The sequence below is a fragment of the Gadus macrocephalus genome, chromosome 22, assembly GCF_031168955.1.
Source record: "Gadus macrocephalus chromosome 22, ASM3116895v1".
NCBI classification, from domain to species: Eukaryota; Metazoa; Chordata; class Actinopteri; order Gadiformes; family Gadidae; genus Gadus; species Gadus macrocephalus.
Window position 1 is genome coordinate 18,011,765 of NC_082403.1, and position 23,207 is coordinate 18,034,971.

Below are 23,207 nucleotides of genomic sequence, written 5' to 3' on the forward strand. Positions count from 1 at the left end.
CCCACAATTTAACAGGTTGCCATCAACAAACTCAGAGCCTCAGCTCCAGTCCACTTAACATAACATTAAATACCACGGTTGCCATGGCAACTGTAGTGTTTGTGCATGAGTAAATATTGAAACATGATGCAAACAGCCGTTGTCTTTCATCGATTTAAAATATATATAATTTTCCGATGGAGGTTCATATATCTATATCTATATCTATATCTATATCTATATATATATATATATATATATATATATATATATATATATATATATATGTACTGTATATAATGGCAGTGTTGGTATGGGTGGTTTCAATAGTTTAAGTCTGTAAGGCTTTCTATATATGCCATGTATCTTTTTTCGAGGTATACGATCCCCCCCTCATAGATTTTATTTTGTGTCACTCCTAGACTACCCCCTACGAAGCCCTCCACAGCCCAGAGGTTGTAAACATGGTGTTGGTCCAGGTGTAGTTTGTAGTCTGGATCTCAGGCTCTTCTACATACACTCCACCTGGGGGATAGATGATCCAAGCTTACCCCTGCTGCAGTCTGGTACAGAAAGAGATCACTCCTTCAGACAAGATGGATATGGTAGACGCTGGTTTGGTATTTCTTCTTCTTGTACTGTTGTGGATAAAAAAACAACACTTAAATACTTTTACAAAATACGAGAGGTCAAGAAGGACAGGGTTTAAAAGATAAAGACTTTATTATCACTTACTCAGATGTAACAACAAAACTTGAGTTGCTTTGCAAGAACTCATGATCTGGCATCAGGCTCCAGGTTATATTCCTACACGGTGTGGCTTTTCCCTACATGCACTGGCCAATCACAAAACTCTTTGCTTCAGGCCTAGAACTTTTACACCTCTGTTTCCCCCATCCCAGTTCTTATTACATTACAGTGTAAAGAAGTTACGACTTAAAAATAATATCATATGTAGGGCAGCATCATACTCTGTGATTTAAATCAACTTGTGACCTTATTAATTAAACTGATTTAAAACGGACATAATAAACCACATGTGCTTATAAGATCATAACATGAATTCAAACAATTGAGCAGGCGGAAAATAAAGCTCCCAAAGAATTGTTCCTCAGTAAATCATTGCTCCAACTATATTTTTTTAATAATGTGATTGTCACATTAACTATCTTTATTTTCTGCATGCTTTCCAACTATTTTTGGTCTGTTGACAATAATTTTGGATGATATTGGTGATTCTTGTTTAGTTTAATGTGTCATAGAATTTTTGGGCAGAGCTCAGCGATTCCTCTCTATGTTTATCGCATAACCCTCCATGCTTTAATAAGGATTTCAATCCGCGATAAAAGACGCCTGTATGGTCGTAAACTAGTCTGCCACATGGTCATATTCTAGAACTGTTGTTGTTTTAACTCAAATTATTCAGTATCTTTCATTTCTATATCAGATTCATAAGTGCTGCTGCAATACGTGCACAGTAACGTTAGGCTATTAGCCTGTTCTTAATTCTTACTCATAATTAGTTTAGTTGTTTTAATGTTTTAAAGTTTTAATGTAGCAAAAAAAATACAGAATAAAAAAACATTGAAATTGTGGGTGCAGTAATAGAGTAATAAAGCAGGCAGTGTTTGACTAACTGTAGTATTCTTAACAACCTCTAAGTCAGTGTGAGTAACATGAGAGAAAGACCGCGGGGCGGTCCTCTCCCCCTTGTGTACGTCAAAGCCCTCCCCGCCTGCTCCTCTCACGATGACTTGGGCCAGGAATAGAGATAACAACTTTTTAGGGGCCAATTCACAGTCAGCTAAGTAACCGAGGTTCATCTCGGGATCGGCAAATGGGCAAATGGTGTGAATGAATGACAGGTGAATGTCGCTCAGGATGTATTTGTTGACCTTTTCTTCAAAATAAAAGCAGAGGTAACCATTTGACAGCCTCAATGGCTTTCTGAACGGATCAATGGCTTGTTAGTGGATTGGCCGAAAACAAGACCTCATTCTTTTAGAATTGGACCTGGATATCGTAGGTTGTGGCCCATATATTTGGATTGAGTTGATGATGAGGTGGGGAGGGAGAGGGGTGGTGCTGAAGGATTCAGATCCCAACAAGCAGCAGCATAGTGGTGCAGCAGCAGCGCGAAAGAGAAGGAGGAGACGCATCCCTGCTGAGCGATGGGAGAGATTTCTATTATCACACACTCGAGTATTGCTCACTGAACAAAAAGGAGCAACGATGTTCTTTGGTATGTACATTCAATGCTGCTCTTTCTTGTTAATTAAAGACAAAATGCCAACATATTGTGATTAATCCGAGTTCTGCTCCCTGTGTGAAACACTTGTTGCTGTTGAACTCAACGTGCAGTCAGTCACGAACTGTGGGACTCCAGATGACTGACGGTCTGTATGGTTAGACAGTCTGTCAGTACCGAGCAGTAATGCGCTCATATAGGCCTATTCAGGTAGCTATTGAATGTAAGCATTTTGTTTCGCTGATAGTCAGGTAGTAACATTTCAAATTCTTACTGGGAACAGTAGGCTGCCTGGTAACTGTAGCGTGGCCTATGAGGGGGGAATGTAATATAAAGTAATATTATGGACATCCTGAACGTGTCTTTCATCAAAAATAAATAGTGAGGACGGACCCGGTATGTAGTCGATGTGGACTGCTCCATATAGCTGATTTAAGGACTTTTATTTGGATAGCCCTAATGGTGGAGTGGTGCTATTTTGTTATTTGTATTACAATGTTGATTATTGTGATTACAAACCCGCTCTGCTCCTCCCAATCAGACTGGGATCAAACGGTAAGAAATGCGCGGATGTTTTGTTTTGTTACCACAGTTCTAAAAACGCCACGCAGCACAATCAGCACTAATTACCAACCACTTATTCATATTCCACTTATACATATACAGATTGCCCACGCACGAACGTTGATTATGCACGTGTTGAATGTGTGTGTGTGTGTGTGTGTGTGTGTGTGTGTGTGTGTGTGTGTGTGTGTGTGTGTGTGTGTGTGTGTGTGTGTGTGTGTGTGTGTGTGTGTGTGTGTGTGTGTGTGTGTGTGTGTGTGTGTGTGTGTCGTGATAAGTCTTCTTGGGACGCTCATGTCTCATCATAGTATCTGGAGCGCTAATGCTCATTCATTGGGATCATAGTGGGAGACAACAACCAGTTTACATGAGCCCAAAGTTCTCCAACTTCGGTTAAGGAGCTTGATGGCACTTGAGTTGAGTTGTTAAACGGTATTATTTTGAATATGTTATCTATTCTGATAATTTGACTCCCTCATAGTAGTAGGCTACTATGCGGGAACTCTGTGCCCCTTGGGGACTTTATTGTCCCCAAGGGGCAATTTGGTTTACAAACAGCCAAGTAGTCAACACAGACAAAACATCAAATAAAAAAAACATAAAAACATCAATATATATAACATACAGTAGATGTCATACTGACATTGTGTGTAAAATAGCAGTTCGGCCTACAACTTGTTTAAAAACCCAACAGCTAAAGGAACACATTATCTCAGGTATCTATCTGATTTGAAGTCCTTTTGAAAGTGTCTCCTCCCTGATGGCAGGGGTCCAACCTCTGCATGTAGAGGGTGTTGAGGGTCAGCAGGGATGGCCTCTACCCTCTGAGTGGCTCAACTTCATAAACATGGCCAAGATCATTGAAGTTGTTGCTAATAGTCTTTTGCAAAGTTTAAAGGGGACGTATTATGAAAACAACACTTTTCCTGGGATTTGGGGTGTTGTTTTGAGTCTGGTGCTCCCACACGCACACAGACTTTGAAAAAAGTCCTTACATGATTTTTTGAGTGACATATGCATTTCTGAAAGTACAAGATCATTGAAGTTGTTGCCAATAGTCTGCCAGAGTCAGTTTCGGTTCCCCCTCATACGGAGGAAGGGGGAAGAGTTGAATATTACCTCCCACTTCCCCACTTCCCCTCCAATCAGAGCATAGCTACGATTTTGTGGACCAGTGGACGAGCAGCTCCCGCGGCAGCTCAGCTCCGGGAGTACAATAGTGGTGGATTGAATGATTTGTTTCCGTGACCCAGTTCGCGTGATTCAGTTCGCCACGAGGAGTCGTTCGCGAATCGTTCGTTCGTTCAGTTGAGTTTCCGGTAGCACTAACTCCACTGAGTCTGACTGACTCAGCTGAGAACCGTGCAATGGGGTCCATTCCATGATGCGATTTACCGCTACCGGAAACCAGGCTGAACGAACATACGATTTGTGAACGACTCCTCCCAGTTCAGTCGAGTTTCCGGTGAATCGATTCACCGGAAACTCGACTGAACGTGGAGGAGTCGCTCGCGATTCAGCCTAGTTTCCGGTAACGGTGAATTGCATCATGGAATGCACGCCATTGCACGGTTCTCATCTGAGTCAGTCAGACTCAGTGGAGTTAGTGCTACCGGAAACTCGTTTGTTCGTTCAGTCGAGTTTCCGGTGAATCGAATGGTGAACGAGACGACCGAACGAACGAGAGAGACGAACCGGTTCGGTTTGTTCGTTTTAAAGACTCGTTCATTCAAACCGGTTCGCGAACGAACGAGCCAACACTAGAGTACAATCCCTTTCTCTGCCAGACTGCCGCCGAAGCTGCCGGACTGCCGCTGAAGCTTCGGCGGCAGTCCGGCAGCTCCAGCGCGGGGAGCTTGGCGGCGGGTTCACCAGCTCAGCTCCTGGGGTACAATCCCTTTCTTACCAATGTCACGGTTCATGGACTTCAGAGAGTCAAGGCCAAAGTTCCTTTCTCCCAATTCTTCTTAACCATTGCCGAGATTTCCCCCACTATGAGTCTTTACTTGTTGTGAAAGTGCCAGAGACGTCAGACGCAGTCTTTATGATTCATAATATCATCTGAGGCGCACATAGCTTTTGGCCTTGATATTAGATATAATAATATATAAATGCCCATACATAATATCATTATTATTATATATATATATATATAATATATTATATAGACATAGAGCTCTAGGAGTCCGCAAACGGCAACAATCCCTTCTCCTCCATGCTGTGGTTCAGTCTGACAGCTCATTGGTCAATGGGCAGCAGCTCATTTGCATTAAAGCTACATACACCAGAACCAGCGCATTCTGAAGGGACTGAAGCAGAGGGGAATAGCAGTAGGCAAGATCTTTTTTCCTAAAACCTATTTCCAGCAAACTGCTTCAAAAACATGTTTTCTGGAACTCAAATACTAAGTTTACTTGTTGTGAAAACGTTCACCATATTGAGGTTGACAAACCAACAATTCATTGCAAAAGTAGAAATTGACTCAATAAAAGATGAATAAAATATCTTCAAAAGCGATCTGTCAACGTTAAAACCCCTCAACTTCCTTAAGAAAAACAGTCTCTGATTATCCTTTATGCAGATAGAGGCAGTGTTGGCATCAAAGTCAAATTTATGATCCAGGACTTTCCTAAGTACCTATACTAGCTTACTGTCTCCACAACTATACATTGTTAAAAGTATAAGTCGGTATTAGTATCATCATCATCATTATCTCATGCTAAATGTTGACATTTCCATGCAAACCAGTAGGCCTATACTCTGAACAAATACATAACTATTTATAGACTAAAACAGCTGTGAACATGATTCATTTCTTATTTCCTGGCAATGTGTTAACAAACTGTTTGGTTTTATTTTGAATGCTCAAATTATGCAGAATATAATGTATTTTTGAATCCATTATGCTACATTCTATTTCCACTTAACTCTTTCTCTCTCTCTATCTCACTCACTCACTCACTCACCACTCACTCACCGACTCACTCACTCACTCACTCACTCACTCACTCACTCACTCACTCACTCACTCACTCACTCACTCACTCACTCACTCACTCACCGACCCACTCACTCACTCACTCACTCACTCACTCACTCACTCACTCACTCACTCACTCACTCACTCACTCACTCACTCACTCACTCACTCACTCACTCACCCACACACTGACTCACTCACTCACTCACTCACCCACTGACTGAGCCACTCACCCACTCACTCTCTCTCAAGGTAACATGTCCCACGGCAGTCTCCCGCCACTGGCCCGTGCAGTGCTGGGTGTGTCGCCGCCCTCGCCTGACCTCAAGTATCACCTTCCCCTGCGGCTCCTGCCTGTGTTCGGCAAGGTGAGTGACGTCCCCAGTCGCCATCGCCATGGTCATCACCCTCCCCCCAAACCAGTAAGACAGAGCGCTTTATTAAGGGGAAGCAGAGTCTGTAAGTCTACTGTTTGTTACTATTCCTGTGTGGCTTGTGTGAAACAGGGGCTTGTGTCCAGGTTCTCCAGCCCTCCCTCCTCCCTCCTCCTTGGAGCTGTCAATCACAGTGTCCTTATCACAGTGGAGAACATTTTTATTTTAGCAGCGTTCTGGGTACAGGCGACAACATGTGTGAAGGGCGTATGTGTCATTGTTTCCGTGGCGATGTCCACTCAGGGGCTGCGGTGCATTTGCATAAATCTTGGAATCAGGTAGCCTGCAGTGATTAAAACAACAACACACAATCATCACAATCACACAAAAACAATATTATGCTGAAAAGTATTTGGGCAAAAAATTTGGCAACACATTTAAATAATGTCTTAACACATTACATTCATTGAACACTAGCATTCAGCTCATCAACAATTACCTAGCAGTTTATTAACAGCCAACTAATGATCTAGTAAACATTAATTAATATTAGTTAATGCAGTATAAAGCATTAACATTTAGCCTTATTGTTATAATGTATAAATGAAAACCTCTGTTGACATGAACACCATATGTAAACCTGAACACCATTTCCTTATTTAACATGAACACCATATGTAAACATGAACACCATTACCTTATTTAACATGAACTCCATGTGTAAACCTGAACACCATTACCTTATTTAACATGAACACCATGTGTAAACCTGAACACCATTACCTTATTTAACATTAACAACATATGTAAACATGAACACCATTAGTAAAAGATTACTAGACCATTAATGCACTGTTAATTACTGCATTTTACTGAGTGTGTGTTTGTGTATCTCCATAATCAGTATCAGTATCACAGTAACACTATGGCTATTCTGAGCACCGCCAATGAGTACAGCTGCATTTGTTTGCAGTTTTCCCACCTTTCTACCAAAAAACCTTTCAGTCCTTTTTCCCTCGTCAGACTCCAAGAACCCAGAAGGAGAAGAAAACTGACTGAAGCCCTTCAGCCCCTCCTCCCCAGACACTCTCTCTCTCTTTCTCTTTGTCTAACTCACACTTTCCTGTCTCACCTGATAAACTATCTTAAAAAAAAGAAAAGAAAATCATTCTCCAGGCTCAACTTTCGTTCTACATCAGACAATGCAACATGTGTTGATCTGTCTGAGTGTGTCTCTGTGTGTGTGTGTGTGTGTGTGTGTGTGTGTGTGTGTGTGTGTGTGTGTGTGTGTGTGTGTGTGGGGGTGTGGGTGTGTGTGTGTGTGTGTGTGTGTGTGCATGTCTACGTCTCAGTGCTCCCCATCACCACACATTCCTCCTCTCCTCCCTCCTTTCCTCTAGCTCTCCTCTCACCTTAATCTTCTTACGACACCTTTGCAGTAAACACAGATATATTTAATTAGTATTTGACCGTATTTGACAACCTATGCTGCCTGGTGATTTTCACCCAAAAGAGTTTCCTTCTTCATCATCATCATCATCGTGACGGTGGGAATGAAAATAAGTCCCTATAAAATATATTTTCCTGTTGCGATGGGAATCCTCCTCAGTAAGAAATATGCATAGCGATGCTGATAACGCGAAGATGCGGGCGTTAAGTAAGTGGGCACGGACACATGTTAACTCTGAGCTCTCTTGAAATTCCTATTTTTTTCAAACGTGTAGGCGTTCGTGCGTTAGTGAGCAATGATTTGTGTACGAATGAAGATGCTATAAGTGTGCATTTGTTCCATTAATGCTCTTACCCTGATGTGCATCCCCATATGTATCACCATGGATACTGATGCATGTGTTGAATGTATGTGCTTGTGTTAGCTGGTGTGTTTGTTTGTCTGTGTCTGTGTGTGTACGGGCTCATGCTAAATAGTTTGGTCACGTATGTGTGTTTGTGTGTGCATAGGATGCAAACAAACTGTTATTTGGAGAGTGTCAAGGAGGATTTCATCTGTAGTTCAGCTCATTTTCATTTCGCTCCTCCGACATGCGTGTGAAAACATCACAAACACACACAAACACACACATACACACACACCAAGCTTTTAAAGCGGCTGAAAAAAAGCTTGTAGACACTCTCCCACACATCTTCAGGCTTCAGCCATTATTCTAGTGATGCGTTGGCATGCACACATATCACACATAAGCACATGCACTTAAACACAAAAAACACACAAAAACAGAGATGAGACAGGCACACACTTTACACACTTTACACCATGCACAACCGCACACAATGTTATTCGTCAAATAATCGTTGTATATCTTTTGATCTTCTACACATATGACAAAAAGGCTGGTGTCTAAATCAAGTGGTGATATCCATACTCAACACAAATCACAGATGTGTCACAGATCAAAGAGCTAAAGACATCGTGAGAAGATTCAGAAGGAGGCTGTAGACTGAATGAGTAGGTAGGAAATACAAATCAAGATCCACGGTCTTAAGCACGTCTAACGCATGGTCAAAAAACTGTGTAGCTTCAATCAACGTCAGACTCCAAACTAAATTAAGTTACACACGTTACCGTAATACCTAAAATATATGCCCGCCTTTTTCCTGCCATGGTCCGCGTGTTTAATATTATTTTTTTACTATTTTTTTTATTATATCTATTTATCATTACTACATCACTAAATTATGAATTTCAACAGTTTTTCACATTATGAATTAACATACTAATAATAATTAATAATAATAATAATAATTTTCAACCATTAGTTTAATCAACTAAATATTTATTATAAATCTAATGTTTGCATATTGGCTCTTTCTCTCTCTTTCGAGTTTTGTTCGAAAGTTCAGTGATTGAAACAAATAAAAGCCTGGGCTATTGAAGTTTTACAATAGGCCTACCACTGTCATGCACCTACCCGATGTCAAGTGGACCGGGTTGAAGTCACTGCGGGTCTCACCTCTTATTGTCCTTCTCAACACTCTCGGATCTCACTAAAACGCTAGCCGCACGAAATCGAAAAAGTGTAATTAATTGCGAGTTAACTATGACATTAATGCGATTAATCGCGATTAAATATTTTATTCGCTTGACAGCCTTAATTTACTTGAATTTAATTATTTTGAAATACTTTCTCGGAAAAATGTAGGTATGCGATTAATTTATATTAATTAACCACAGAGCCTGTAATTAATTAGATTAATTTTTTTAATCGCTTTACGTCCCTAATATATATATATTACGGCTGTCATTAATTAGATTACGTTTTTTAATCGCTTGACAGCGCTAATATATATTTATTAGGGCTGTCAAGCGATTAAAAAAATGCATCTAATTAATAACAGGCTCTGTGGTTAATTAATCTAAATTAATCGCATACTTAAATTTTTCCGAGAAAGTATTTCAAAATAATTTAATGCAAGCAAATTATGGCAGATGGGGGATTTAATGCTTAGAAGACATAATAGACTTTAAAGTTCAATGTCTCTTTTATTTAAAACATGTCTTTCATTAACGTACGGTGCATTTTAAGATCAAATTAATAACATTTCCATCTCACTCAAGATTCAATGCATCTGAGTCGAGTGTGGCTCTACGTGGCTGGCCTCTAGCGCCAGCTTCAGGGGCTGTGGCAGCTCGTACCTGCGAGCTTGCTACCAAATGTTTTGCGTTGAGGTGATATTTAAGGGTTGATGAACTCAGGTGATAGGAAAATTCCTTACTACAGAGATTGCAGATAACGGTGTTGCTATCTACAGTTCTGTCGGGGAGTCTTCTCGTCTGCCTCTATTTTGTTTCAACGCAAATGACGCAATGTAGACATGGGAAACAAAACACAGCGTTTCTCTTTGAGCAACCACATAGCCATTATTTATTTTCATACCATGCTCAGAAGAAAGTTATGTTGTAAATTTAATTAAGCAATTTTAACCTCTCCTTTTTAACAGAAACTCAACACTGTTAATCACAGGTGCAACACCACTCGCCATATTTGCATCTGATATAGAAACTACGAAAGATACGCGCAGAATAACATTTCTAGAATATGACCAGGGCCGTGGCACCAAATCCTGGGCCCTGTATATAAGAGGTACTGATGCCCCCCCCCCCCCCCCCCCCCCCCGAATTCCCCCTACCAGCCCCCTGCGCTGAATTGTTGACGAGGGGGGGAGGGGAGAGAACAATTGTTGACGGGGGGGACGGGGGACGGGGGAGACGTGGCCATGTGCGACTCCTAACACTATGGGCTGGTGGATAATTCAAATTTTTGTTTTTTTATTGCCATGGGCCCCCCTCTGCCTTGGGCCCCCCCAGGGCTGCCTCACTTTCCCCCGCAGTCCGTCGGCCCTGAATATGACCATGGGGCAGACTACTTTACGACCATATAGGCGTCTTTTAATGCGGATTGCAATTCTTATTGCAGCCTGCAGGGTTATGCGATAAACATACGGGGGAACACGATCGCTGAGCTGTCCTGCCCCACATTGCATGACACGTTAAACTCAACTAGAATCGCCACCATCATCCATAGTCGGAAAGCCTACAGAAACTATGTAAGGAATAATCACAGAGAGGCCGGGCAATAAACAGTTTGATATGCCCGGCTCGTGGACGGCTTACCGCCCGAGACGAAGTCGAGGGTGGTAACCTTCCGCGAGCCGGGCATATCAAACTGTTTATTGCCCTGCCTTGAGGTGATTATTCCGTTTATTCTACTTCGCGCCGGCCAACATAATAAATTCGTATTGCATTCGTATTGCATGCTTATTAAATGTATACTCTGTTTAAGTTCATCTCCCTCGAAAAGTAGTTCCCTTTAGAACTACGGTGAATAACGTTAGCTCAGCTGTAGGTAACTCGTTTCTATAGCAACCAGTGCCACACAAGGCTGGATCTGATCACTAGTTTAATAACGTAGCTGCTACATTCGTATCAAGTCAGCTTTAATGACGATCGATCAAACATGCACTCCTTGGTTTATTTTTACTATGGACCTCATCTTGGAAATGTATGTGATAGAAAACGATGCAAGCGGCGTATTGATCTACTGTGCTCAGTCAGCAGCAAGTAGAACCGACAAGTCAGCGGGCAATATGCCGGATTAATGCACCCCTCCCAGCCAATCAGAATCGAGCATTCTTAAATGAAGTAGAATAAAGATAGTTAATGTGAAATTCACATTATTAAAAAAAAACTTGAAGCCATGATTTACTGAGAAACTACTTTTTGGGAGCATGCCTTTGCAAGTAGTTCGCTGCCCCACCTGCCCATATGGACGGCACGTGCCTGCATTTAAATTCAGAGGTAACAAATTCAGATACGTTACTTCAATGCATAAATATTCAGTGCTTAAAATTAAATGGCTTTTTATTTTCAAAATCCGCTGAGACAGATTTACTTCCATAGAAGTGCCACTTTGTAAAGTTTCGATGTAGCTATATCCTGAAATTGCTGTGTGTTGAATTAGACCCTTCCTTTCCTGTGCTTCATGCATTTTAACTTCAGCCTGATCTTTGCTGTGAAGAGGTGGTGGTCAGATCCTGCATCTGCTCCTCTTCTTACATCCAGCAAAGAGTGTCTCAACTTCTGGCTTATGCAGATGTGGTCTATCTGATTTTCTCTGGTGTGGTCAGCAGACACCCAGGTGGCTTTATGGATGAGTTGGAGTTGGCTTGTCTGTTCATTGGCTCCACGTCATCTTCGACTATGACTATGTTGACTGTTACTGTGTTCTTGACATCCGGGTCGTCTTGAAGGCTTTCCTTCCTTTGCACAGGTTGTTTGGGACAATCATATTCACTTTGCAGCAGGATGTTTGGTACATTAATCCATGTTCCTTCTTGCATCAAACCTTTTGGCCTTCAGTACCTTGCTGGCTTGATCTGCAGGATTTTCTGCTGTTCCGAGGTAGTTCCTGCCGGACGGCTTGGAGGGCTTCACGAATCAGTGTAACTCTGTTCGCAACGGAAGTTTTGAATCAAGCTGTTTCATTGTCGATATACCTGAATATGGTAGTGCTGTCTGTCCAGAAGGTAGACGGTTAAAGGGGAACTTGAAGTTCTTGAAGTTAAATCTTGTCTATCTACCCCGCCACGACTGCCGCAGTCAACTCAAGCAGGGGAATTGTGACCTGCTTGAATGGGGCCACTCTTGATTTCCCCATCGGGAACAAACAATGTTCCCTGCCTGGCTCGTTCTCTAGCAGCAGATAAGTCACAGTGCTGTATGCATACTTTGAGGCATCAGAGAAATGATATAACCGTGCTGCGGCAGTGCATCCGAAGTCTGGAGGTTATAAACATCTGCTCACGTGGAAGTCAGTAAGGTGAGTAACATCTTCTTTCCATCTTTTCCAATCTTCAGCATGTTTATTGGCAATGTTCTCATCCCAACCATGCTGCTCCTTACAAAGCTCTTTTAGCAGAAGTTTGGCCGGCAGGACGACCGGCGTAAGAAGACAAGGGGGTTGTAGACAGAGTTCTTGACGGATAAAAAGCCCATCCTCGTCATCGGCTTGTCTTGCATCTTCATGATGTAAGTAAAAGCATCCATGTCTGTATCCAACAGTATGCCAAGAGTCCTTTCGACTGGCAATGCATCATGGCTTAGATCCAAGTCTTTTGCTTCTCTGGCTTTGTGTACTTCGGGGATGGCCATTAACAGCCAGCTTCCAGCTGTTGCTCACTTCATTAGATTGAATACTCCACTGGCAGACAAGGTGCAGAGGTCACTTGCCAATGTTATGGCATCTTCTACTGTAGCTACATTCTTTAAACATTTCTACGGCTTCTTCTGGCACCTGACTTCATAAAACAGTGACTCGATATCTGCCATCATGGCTATTGGCTCCTCACAAAATCTTAGAAGGACACCAACCAACTTGTAGGTCAGATCGGATCCCTGTAGTAATTCAGCATTCAAAGACCGGCCTTGAAACAAGGCTTTGCAGTCGATCATATATATTATTTCTTAGGGTGATACACCCCATGGTGTGGTATGTAGAACACCCTGTTTTCACCAAGGTTCAGCTGAGTTTTCGGTGCAAACTGGCTATGTGCTGCTACGCCACACAACGGTCATTAGGCATTTGGAGCTTCTTATTCCTGAGCGGCAATCCAATGCTGTCCATTCTCCAGAGTTGCCATTTTCTGCACAGACTGCATGAAATATTTATCTTCTTGCGACAACTCTTCCTTGTCATCATAGTTGCACTCTTGGAAATCAGTATTGTACTGTTGGACAAGAAACTTCTTAACTTCAATCAATGAGATCCTGTTCACAGAGCTTCAAAGGGGTTTGTTCTCTGTATCCTCCAGTTCCTTTCTCATTTGCCCCTTCACTACCCATCCAATGGCAGTCTAAACAGCATAGGGGCCATGGCTCCATAGCCTTCGGACAGTTTGCTCCAATAAGTACGCGTACATCTTCTTCCAGTTCTGGCAAACGCACTCCACTGAGATAAGGCCACCTGTTGAATATCTGATTGCCTGGGTATGTTTTCTTTTCCATCTTTGGTTGCTCAATATTCCGGTGTCTTCCAGTCTGCACACTTCCAGATCAAATATTACGTAGCTGCTTATGAGCTTTTGTTCTCAAGGTTTGTCTTTACCCATGGTTCTGAGAAGTATTTGTGTTGGTATTCCTTTAATGTTTGTGTGCAGATTATTTGGCTGGTCTCCCGTGCAGAACATTGCTGTGCTTCCCGGGTCTATGAAGGCGTAAGTTTCAACATACTTGTCACTCTTCTTTGATTTAATCTTCACTGGTACAATTGACGGCACAGATTCTGCTTTTCCGGCCCCTGTTAGGTCACAAGCCTCTTGCGTGACAGAAACTCAATCAGTCGTTCATTGATGCCGATGGGGGATACTGGAATGCGCTGCAGCAGTTTAGACTTCATAGCAAAGCCAACTACATGATTACGGCGTGTGCCTTCGGGGACCCCCTTCCAGAAGAAAGTGTACCCAGCACCACCCTCTGACAGGGAGTTCTCTCCATGTAGTCTTGTCTCGCTGAGAGCTGCTATGTCAATGATGTATCTTCGCAAGCTCCAGGGCCACCAGTGCTGTCCTGCGGTCGGGCCTGTCAGAAGTTCCAGCCAGGTGCAGCAGTGTGCTAACGTACCACGAAGCAATGCTTAGCTTATTTTTATCTTTTATTTTCGACCGCGAGGGGGGATGCTCCGACGGTTGCGGCTTACCATCTGGAGTATGGGGAGCATAACATCTTTCAACCACCTTTTCTAGGTCCTTCCCCATCTCAGGGGTGAGCAGTGTGGGGCTGCTCCATAGCAATGGAAGCTGCCGAAAAGACGCGCTGCTCCATCCAACAGTCTTAACGACCATCACTCCATTGCCGCCTGTGTGCATGGTTCAGCTAGATACTCCCAGCCACATCCTTGGCCTGTACCCACCACCATTCCACAACGCCACAGGGGGGGGGGGGGGCAAGAGGCTTGCGCATAGGTGAGGATTAAGGTGAGGGTGTGGGTGCGCAGACCTCACTGCCACCATCTTCACACTTACCAGATGGACCTCAAGTGGCATGAGGGAACCCATGACGACCTTCGTCTGGCAGGAGTTGCAGGGGACTGCCGGTGGTCCGGTCAGTTGGACTCCGCCTGTGCCTGTCCCCAGGTGCAGGTTTGTTTTCTGGGTTTGCTCCCCTAGCCACTGTACCCTCCTGAGTTAACCCACGTGGCTATGGGGTTGCCTTCTTCCGCCTTCCCAGCCGTTGTGGTGGTTCTCACACAACCATCTTCCGCCTGCTCCGCCGTTTGGGTCTTCACTTTACCCAAGCTGGGGCTATTTACCCATAACTGGGACAGCGGTTGACGGGCAACAGGGAATTTCCACTCACCGATGGGCCTGCATACCACGTCTCTGGGGCCCACTGCTGATCCGAGATCCTGTACAACTTAGCTTGGGACCGCAAGGGACCAGTTACCATGTGTGCCACCTGGAGGCGTGTACGAGATCTTGGCAGTGGAGAGGCTATGTACCGGCTGAGGAGACTTATGCACTCGGCTCCTCTTTTCGCCCCTGATAACAAAGGGCTATCCGGTGGCAGCAGCTGAAAGCAGAGAGTAGCAAGTAGCATGCAGCATGCACTAACTACAAGCACTACTACTCCAACACTACTGCACAGACTCATCACATGCCCTGTGAACACACACACACACACACACACACACACACACACACACACACACACACACACACACACACACACACACACACACACACACACACACACACACACACACACACACACACACACACACACACACACACTCTCTCTCTCTTTATGCTGTTACTGTTCATTGTGAATCTAATTTATCTATAGGTTAGACTTACATACTGATTCATTGCATCTGGAAGCAGAGATCAGATAACTGTCTGGCAAAAAGCTATGCATGCAGCAGGGCACTGTGTCATTATGGTGTTTGTATCCTAATGGCATATTCCATTGTTTGTTTCCTTTGATGGAACAAGTAAGCTGTAATAGTATTGTGTTGTTCAGTAGATCACTTGCTCAGCCAGCACAGTGAAGATCAATAATAGTTGAGGTGAACCGTATTGTGCTTATAAAGAATGACCTCAAGGCACTAGAATTCTATACATTAAGATGCAGTTAAAGATACTCAAGGACAGCAGGGCAGGGGACACAGGGACAGGGAGAAAGCTGCATCCACTTTAGTTTTGTTTTTTCAGAATGTAGAATCAGCTTTAGTGTATACTTTAGTGTCACCTTTTGTTTGCTCTGAAATCTCACAGGGCAAAAACAAACAACAAAGACTTCGGCATGCATGGTTCCAATCAGGATGGGATGCAATGATCACATCTGTCATGTTCTCTGACACACACAGCGATCGGTGTTCAGAACCTTAATCAGCATGTGGAAACAGTCAGAGTACTGATTACCTGTCTGGTATACATCTTGCGTTACCTTACCCTTATCCTAACGGGGCTGCCCTCGGGTTACAGACGGACTCCCTGCTGGTGCCTGGTTACACGCTCACCCTGCCCCTGAAGAGGACACACAGTTCCTGCGGCGTCTGCAGACTCAAGTTCAACTCTGAGGTGGGTGGGGTTGTAATATTTCCCTTTTTCCGTGCTTTTACATGGAAGGATTCTTAGGGCGGGGAGGCTAATGCTGTACTGGCCATGTTTTACTTGTTTGATAAGTCAGTTCAGAGAAAAGTCATTTATTTTGGATCTGAGCGAGCACCCAACTGTATGAATTGTGAATTTGAATGTCACCGTTGAATGATTATTATTTTTGTACACATATTGTTGTGACTCTTGCGTAGGGTTGCCAACTTTCAGAAATTAAAATAAGGGACGCCCACCACGGGCCCGACTCCTGTGGGGCGGGGCGCCCGCAGCAGTGGTATGTTTTATTTTGTGCTGGTGTTTTTGGTAAAGGGTTGATCAAGAAAGGAATTAGTCATACTTAAATCTTGAAATGCTTTATTATCACATAACATTCTCTTATAAAGTGCAGTCAATTAAATCTTGAATGAAATCTCTCTGTGTGGCGTGTGCAGCAATGAACTTTTAAAATATAAACTAAATAAACTGAGAACTTCATGTTACTTTTTAAGTGCATAACTATAGGGACTCTCTTTGAACATTTTTACAAAAAAAACCAGTACAAATAAACAACAAAAACACAAATAAACGTATGTAAAAAAAGAGTGCAAAACATTACTCCTTCCCTCAACATTACTCCTCCCCTCAAAACTGTTACTTATTTTTCCAGGTGTACTTCTTGTTACTCCTTGCAGCACTGAGTAACTCTTTGTCTTTCAAAGCGCTGTTGTAAAACTCTGAACAGGACTGCTCAAAGTTGAGAGTGATCAGCAGCTCACTTCTCATGAGCTCTGTGGAGCACCTATTCCTGCAGTCACTCCATTTGTTGGCCATTCTGGAGAAGATCCTTTCCACACATCCAGTGGATGCTGGGATGCTCAGGATGTGTCTGGTGATAGACAGCGTGTTTGGCAGGTCAGCTACTCAAAAGAGAGCCACCAACCTGGCAGCCACACCTTTGGACTTCCATTCATCTTCAGCATCTTCTTTGAGCCTCTTCAGAATGGGTTTTGCTGTGGAGCATTCATCATAAAGTTCATCCATGTTGACTTTATGGATGACGTTGAGCTTGGTGGTCACCCTCTCAATGTCAGTAAAGGTCATGGTGCCATGGTGCAGAGAGAGAGGTTGCTGTGAGAACAACCAGTAGTCTTCCGAAAAGTTGAACCATTTCTCAACATATGAGAGTGCTGTGTTGAGGAATACAGTAAAATCTGCCCTTGCCATGTCAGCATCAAGTGGACGGAGACGCTGCAGCTTCAATTTAGTTAAGTAGCCATAGAACTGTTAATCTCGTCTCTGTGTGAGCTTTTGCTTGAAGTTTTCCATGATGGAATATAACTCAACACAGGTGGTTTCATCACTCTCCAGCTTCTTTACAACTTCCTCAAAGAGAGAGAGGATATTATTGCAGAAAAGAAGGTAAACCTCCACAATGTCTCCATCTTCCTCACTGAAATTTAACAATGCTCAAAGTTGTTTGGGACACTCCTCCCCCCAGGCTGATGAAGTACGATTTCAGTGCAATCCAGGTTTGCATTAGCCGGGTGATGGCTGGATTAAGGGAGAGCCACCTGGTTGTGACATGTCGCAGAATTTCCTGGAACGCAACATCACAAAACCTACTAAACTCTTTGAGTGATTCTCTTCGTTTGGCAGATGTGGAAAAGAAGGCATAGACCTTCAGCACAACATTTTCCACATCTACAGTGAGCTGGTCAAGAGCATGCTTCACTGAGTTGTGCAAAATATGGGCATGGCAGTTTCCTTGCAGCAGATCTTTTTATTACTTCTTCCAGTTGGTGAAGACAGAGTCTTGAATTCCATAATTCACATTTGTGTTGTCTGCAGTGCACTAAATGCTGTCACATGATCCAACGATAAGCCAAATTTGTCAAGCGACTGCTCAATGAGAGCTACAATCCCAGCAGCGGACTCATCTGCATTTTCAATGAAATCCAGCATTTTGTTGGTGACCCCGCATTCTGGACTGAAGTATTGAACAGCAAGGGGGAACATCTTCCTGTTGCCTTTATTTGATGCATCTGTCTGAATGGAAAATGGGAGGGGTTTATCTGATGTTAGGGCCTTGAGAACATCAGCCACTGCCTTTGGAGCAAGGACATCTTTAACCACTGCCTCTGCCTTTGTTCTCCCTATACATTTTATTTACAATTTTTGAATCCAGGAGAATCTTTAGATTCAGTTTATGTGCACAGTCAACACTGTTGTAGCTGAGGTTGTGTCTGACTGTGTGGTACACCTGTGTCACCTCAGCTGCGGTAATATAGAGAGGAAGAGTGGGATGACATATTGTTGATTAAATTGAACATTTGTCTGCTGCCTGTCTTGTCACTCGAAAAGAAGTCAGGTCATCCAAACAGTTAAACCACACTAATAATATAATTTATGTAATGATCACTGAACACTGCATTCCTCAAAAATATAAAAATTGTGACACAGAATACACAGAAAGCTCTACAAACATTTTTAATCTAGGAAATGTATGTATATTAAAGAATAAAGGTTTTCTTTTAACAAATGTACTTTTTTATTTATTAACTGTTAATCCATTAGTATGATTTGTTCTTTAAATGGCCATATATAATATTTATATACTTCTGTATATTAAATAAATGGTCGTTCATTCGACTTTTAAAACTCAACATCCTAAACAATCAATCAAACCACAACAGTTTACTAAAATAGGCTCTGCCCATGCACTGCGATGTTCTGGCAAAAGCACAACCAGATAGGAAATCAATCACAACATAATGTCCCATACCGTATCAACCTCAGGAGATGATTGGGGTATGAAGAACTGTGACACTGACGCTTGGGTCTTCTGTGATCTTTCGTGTCTGCAGTGTTGCTCTCCTGTTGCATGCTGTCTGATGTCAGACAGCCCACCGTGCGCCACTGAAAACACTCGCCGACATATTTTACAACTTGCCTTGTAAACATCTCCATTGACGCTGTCCAGCCAAGGATGTGCGTCTTCCCACTCACGTCCGTACTTCTGCAAGCGTTTACGCTTTTGAGGACGTGGTGGAGTACCGGGTGTAGTGGGCATTTTTAAAAGGCGCGGGTTTTGTGAGCAGCGCCGGTGTGTGGTGTCTGTCGCTAGGCAACCGTGACCACCACACGCATGCGCAGACACACAGATGACCGGAGCGGGTCTTGCGTAGATCCCGCCGCGACAATTTTGCTGACCGTAGTATTCCCTATGTTTTGTTTTGATCATTATTGTTAGATTTAGTATTTGTGTGTGTGACAGACATGTGTATTGGACATTTATGGAAATACGGAACAAATTGCGTCCCGTATTGGTTTAATACGGGACGCAACATTTAATTGCCAAATAAGGGACGATTCCGTATTTTACGGGACGGTTGGCAACCCTTCTTGCGTGAAATAAACCTCCCGAAAGAATATGTGGATGTCGGTAGCTATGTCGGAAAGACATCTTATCTGACGTCAATTTCTAACTTTTACTACATCCTGGGAAAACTGTTTCTGGACAAATCCAAGCCAGTAGGTTTGTTTGGAGAATCGAATGTTCTTTCTATGTATCGACAATGTCCCTATTTAAAAGTTTTGCTTTTTAAAAGCCCGGGGGTGTCAGCTGTCGATGAACTCTGAGGTAACCATATGGGGTGTGGACTAGATCTGAAACACACTTTGTTGACGTGTGTGTGCAGATGCAGGCCTCGTCCCATTACAGCGGCACCAAGCACGCCAAGAGGCTGAAGGCTCTGGACTCCATGGACACCAAGAAGACCTGGACCCCTGAACCGCTCATCAAAAAAAAAAAACACCCCCCAGACACAGAGCCCTGCAGCTCAGAACTGCTAGGTAGTGTGTTTGTGTGTATGCATGTGTGTGTCTAAATGTATGCATGCTTTTCCTTGCTCGCGTGTGGTCTGGCTGTCTCAGCTCCCCTGACTTTAATGTGTGACTTCCAGTGGTGGCTGGTGGATTTTAAAGTGAGGAAGGAAGGACTGTTCGCTTGGTTGCCATTGGCCTGCTTGCACTGTTAGTGGCGTATGGTGGCATAAGTATGTGAGACTCAAGTTGTTTCAGGGTGTTTTGGTGAACTACAAAATAGAAGGGAGGGATAATTATGTGAATAAAATGTATACAAATCCACCAGTGGCAGCATTGTACTTTGAAAGTAGGTGGGCAGCATGTCTTGGACTACAAGGAAAGAAGGAAAGGATGTAAAGCCAATTCATCAAATCAGGCCTAATCTTGATTCGTAAAACAATAAAATTATCTGGGATTATTTTTGCCCTCAATGACTGAAGCTATTGGTTGTAATTTGGCTGTTTATTTTCAGCTACAATTGTTTTAAGAAAAATTAAGACAAGACCAAAGGTGATGCCATTTAAAATGCACCATGCTCTCAATCATTCACTAACATCCTTTCCACAATATCAAACAGTCAATCCTCCTCTCTGTTTGTGTTTCAAAATCAGTTACCTGGACATACAAAAGGGAATATTTTTAAAGTGTTTTCAGAATAACGGCGTGTGTAGCTCCACGTTTTCGCCACCCTTTCAGACAGCTTGGTAACCCAACGGAGGAGTGTCGAAATATTTGCTCAACTTTTGGCGTTAGAAACGCCAATATAAGCGAACAGAGCCGCACTGTACCGCAACGAACAGTAGCGCACCGCTCGGTGGAAATGAGGCATACGACTGAGCGGGTTTGTTGGTTCTCATAGAGACTTGAGGGAATAACCCCTCCCTCCGGGCTGTATCCTGCTTATTGGTTCATAGCGCAGCCAGGGCTCCTGCTTATTGGTTCATAGCGGAACTCGGGCTCCAGCCTATTCGTGAATAGACGTTGGCGCACTCCAGATCCCTTAGCTAGTCATACCCCCTCAGAGGAGGACTTTCCTCCTCTCTCCAGTTGAGCCCCATGTTATTCACCGGCCGCCAACACTTTCGGGGAAATGAATGAGAGTCAATGGAGGCTGAGGGAGGAACGTCCTCCCTGAAGTATTTGTCAATAGGCAATAGGGGGTGCTAATGTCCCTTTACCCAGGGAAACGAACATTACATATACAAAGGCATTAAAGTAGTCATATTTAAAGGCATTCATTCATTACAGTAGTCTGGCCAAGCTAAATTTTTATTCTCAACAATGTTAAGAAGGATTCTTCCTCCCTCTCCTCACTGGAGAAGCCTCCACAGGTGACTTCCCTTCTGTCGCCTGCAGGGATCTCTCACTGTACTGTAGCCACTTTTCAACAGATCAACCCCAATGTACAGAGCACACCATGAAAAATGTGTGCATGTTTCTATTTGCATTTATAGAGAGGTGTACAGTAAATGTGTGTGTGTTACGACCCCTACTCGTTCAGGGGGAAAAAGGGAAGTAACACACACACAACCCGGTGGATTGGGGTTGTAATTATAGTGTTTATGATAACCCAACAAAGGAATAGAAGGAAACAATCATCAGAAATGGGCCGCTAGGTGCTGTCAACGCAAAGAAACAAATATAACCAAAAGAGAACTCCTTAAAATAAAATGGAGCTACCTGTCTAATAACTAAATACGAATGGTCCTAAAACAAACCCTAACTGGCTACTCTAGCATAACGAAAACAGAAATACAAATGACCAGCACCCCCTAAACCTAGTGTGGCTAAACAGTGACAAACCTAAATGAGAGTGCAAATGAACAACATCAGTACAGAGGATTCTTCTTACCCTGGCCCAAATCTTGGAACACACAAACGTAAACTCTTGCTCTCAAACGAATGCGACTACGCGCCTAGATTCCCTACAGGTGTCTGCCCCGCTTGCAAGGCGCATCAGGCTTTTATACGCCTCCACGGCGCCGTCGCTCTCTGGTTGGTTCCGGGGACGGAAGGACCCGCCCACTTGAGCTGCTTTGGGGAAAAACAGGAGGGGTAGCGCATGTAGAGGGAGGGGAGACAATGCGGTCGGCTCACGGCCGTAACAGTGTTTAAAGCCATCTCTAGAACAAGGCCCAGGGCCGTCGTAAAGGGGTGAAAGGTGATGACGATTCTAGGGGCCCACAGCCCAGGGGGGGCCCACAAAAAAAAAAAAAATAATAATAATAATTCAACAACCAGCCCATAGTACTAGCACATAGTCGTCGTCCCCCCCCCCCCCCGTCAACAATTCAGCGCAGGGGGGCCCATCAGTACCTCTTGTATAGGGGCCCAGGACTTGGTGCAACGGCCCTGACAAGGCCTACAGATGTGTGGGAGAGTGTCTGCAACATTTGTCAACCTCTTTGAAGCCTTGGTATTTGTGGTGTGTTGTGTGTGTTTGTATAGCTACACACAAAACGAACGTAGGCGTGATGTGCCTATGTTAGTTTTTTTTCTCCATGCATGTAGGAGTAAATTTCATATGATAGAAGCAAAGCCGTGATGAAGCGGCTGCAGTTCGGTCTATTTGCCAAAGACAGCACAAGATATATATTATTAGAAACACACACACACACACAATGAAGGAGAGACTATTTTCAGGTCGTAGTCACTAAACAAGGCAGCTCTTCAGATTACGAGAGAGAGAGAGAGAGAGAGAGAGAGAGAGAGAGAGAAATATCGCTGCGTTGTCTCTGTTGTAGAGACAACCCAGCAACACCCCTACCAAAGTCCAGCCCCTGGATCCGCTCAGTCGTCTAATCACATTTACATCTAAATGAAACCACCAATATGTGTAGGGTAAATTGGGGTGCGAGATCAAGCTGGTTTATTAGAGAGAGAGAGAGAGAGAGAGAGAGAGAGAGAGAGAGAGACACACACACACACATCAGTAACAATAATAAAATAATGGATTGAATTCATATCGCGCTTTTCTAGACACTCAAAGACGCTTTACAGTGAAGGGGGGACCTAACCACCACCAATGGTAATGGTTGATATTATTGCGCAGTGAACATCTAAATCTGAGTATTTTGCTCCCAACAGATAA

The 23,207-nt window shown here is 43.4% G+C and overlaps 1 protein-coding gene across 1 annotated transcript in view; it reads left to right on the plus strand.

The window, feature by feature from the left end:
* The first annotated feature begins 2,114 nt into the window (after window positions 1-2,114).
* Window positions 2,115-23,207, plus strand: part of LOC132450808 (zinc finger protein 385D-like) — a 39,994-nt gene continuing 18,901 nt past the window's right edge. The window contains exons 1-4 of the mRNA XM_060042908.1: window positions 2,115-2,221; window positions 6,024-6,139; window positions 16,142-16,237; window positions 19,951-20,104. Coding sequence (XP_059898891.1) covers window positions 2,212-2,221; window positions 6,024-6,139; window positions 16,142-16,237; window positions 19,951-20,104 — 376 coding nt within the window. The 5' untranslated portion in view covers window positions 2,115-2,211. The remainder of the gene's footprint in view (window positions 2,222-6,023; window positions 6,140-16,141; window positions 16,238-19,950; window positions 20,105-23,207) is intronic.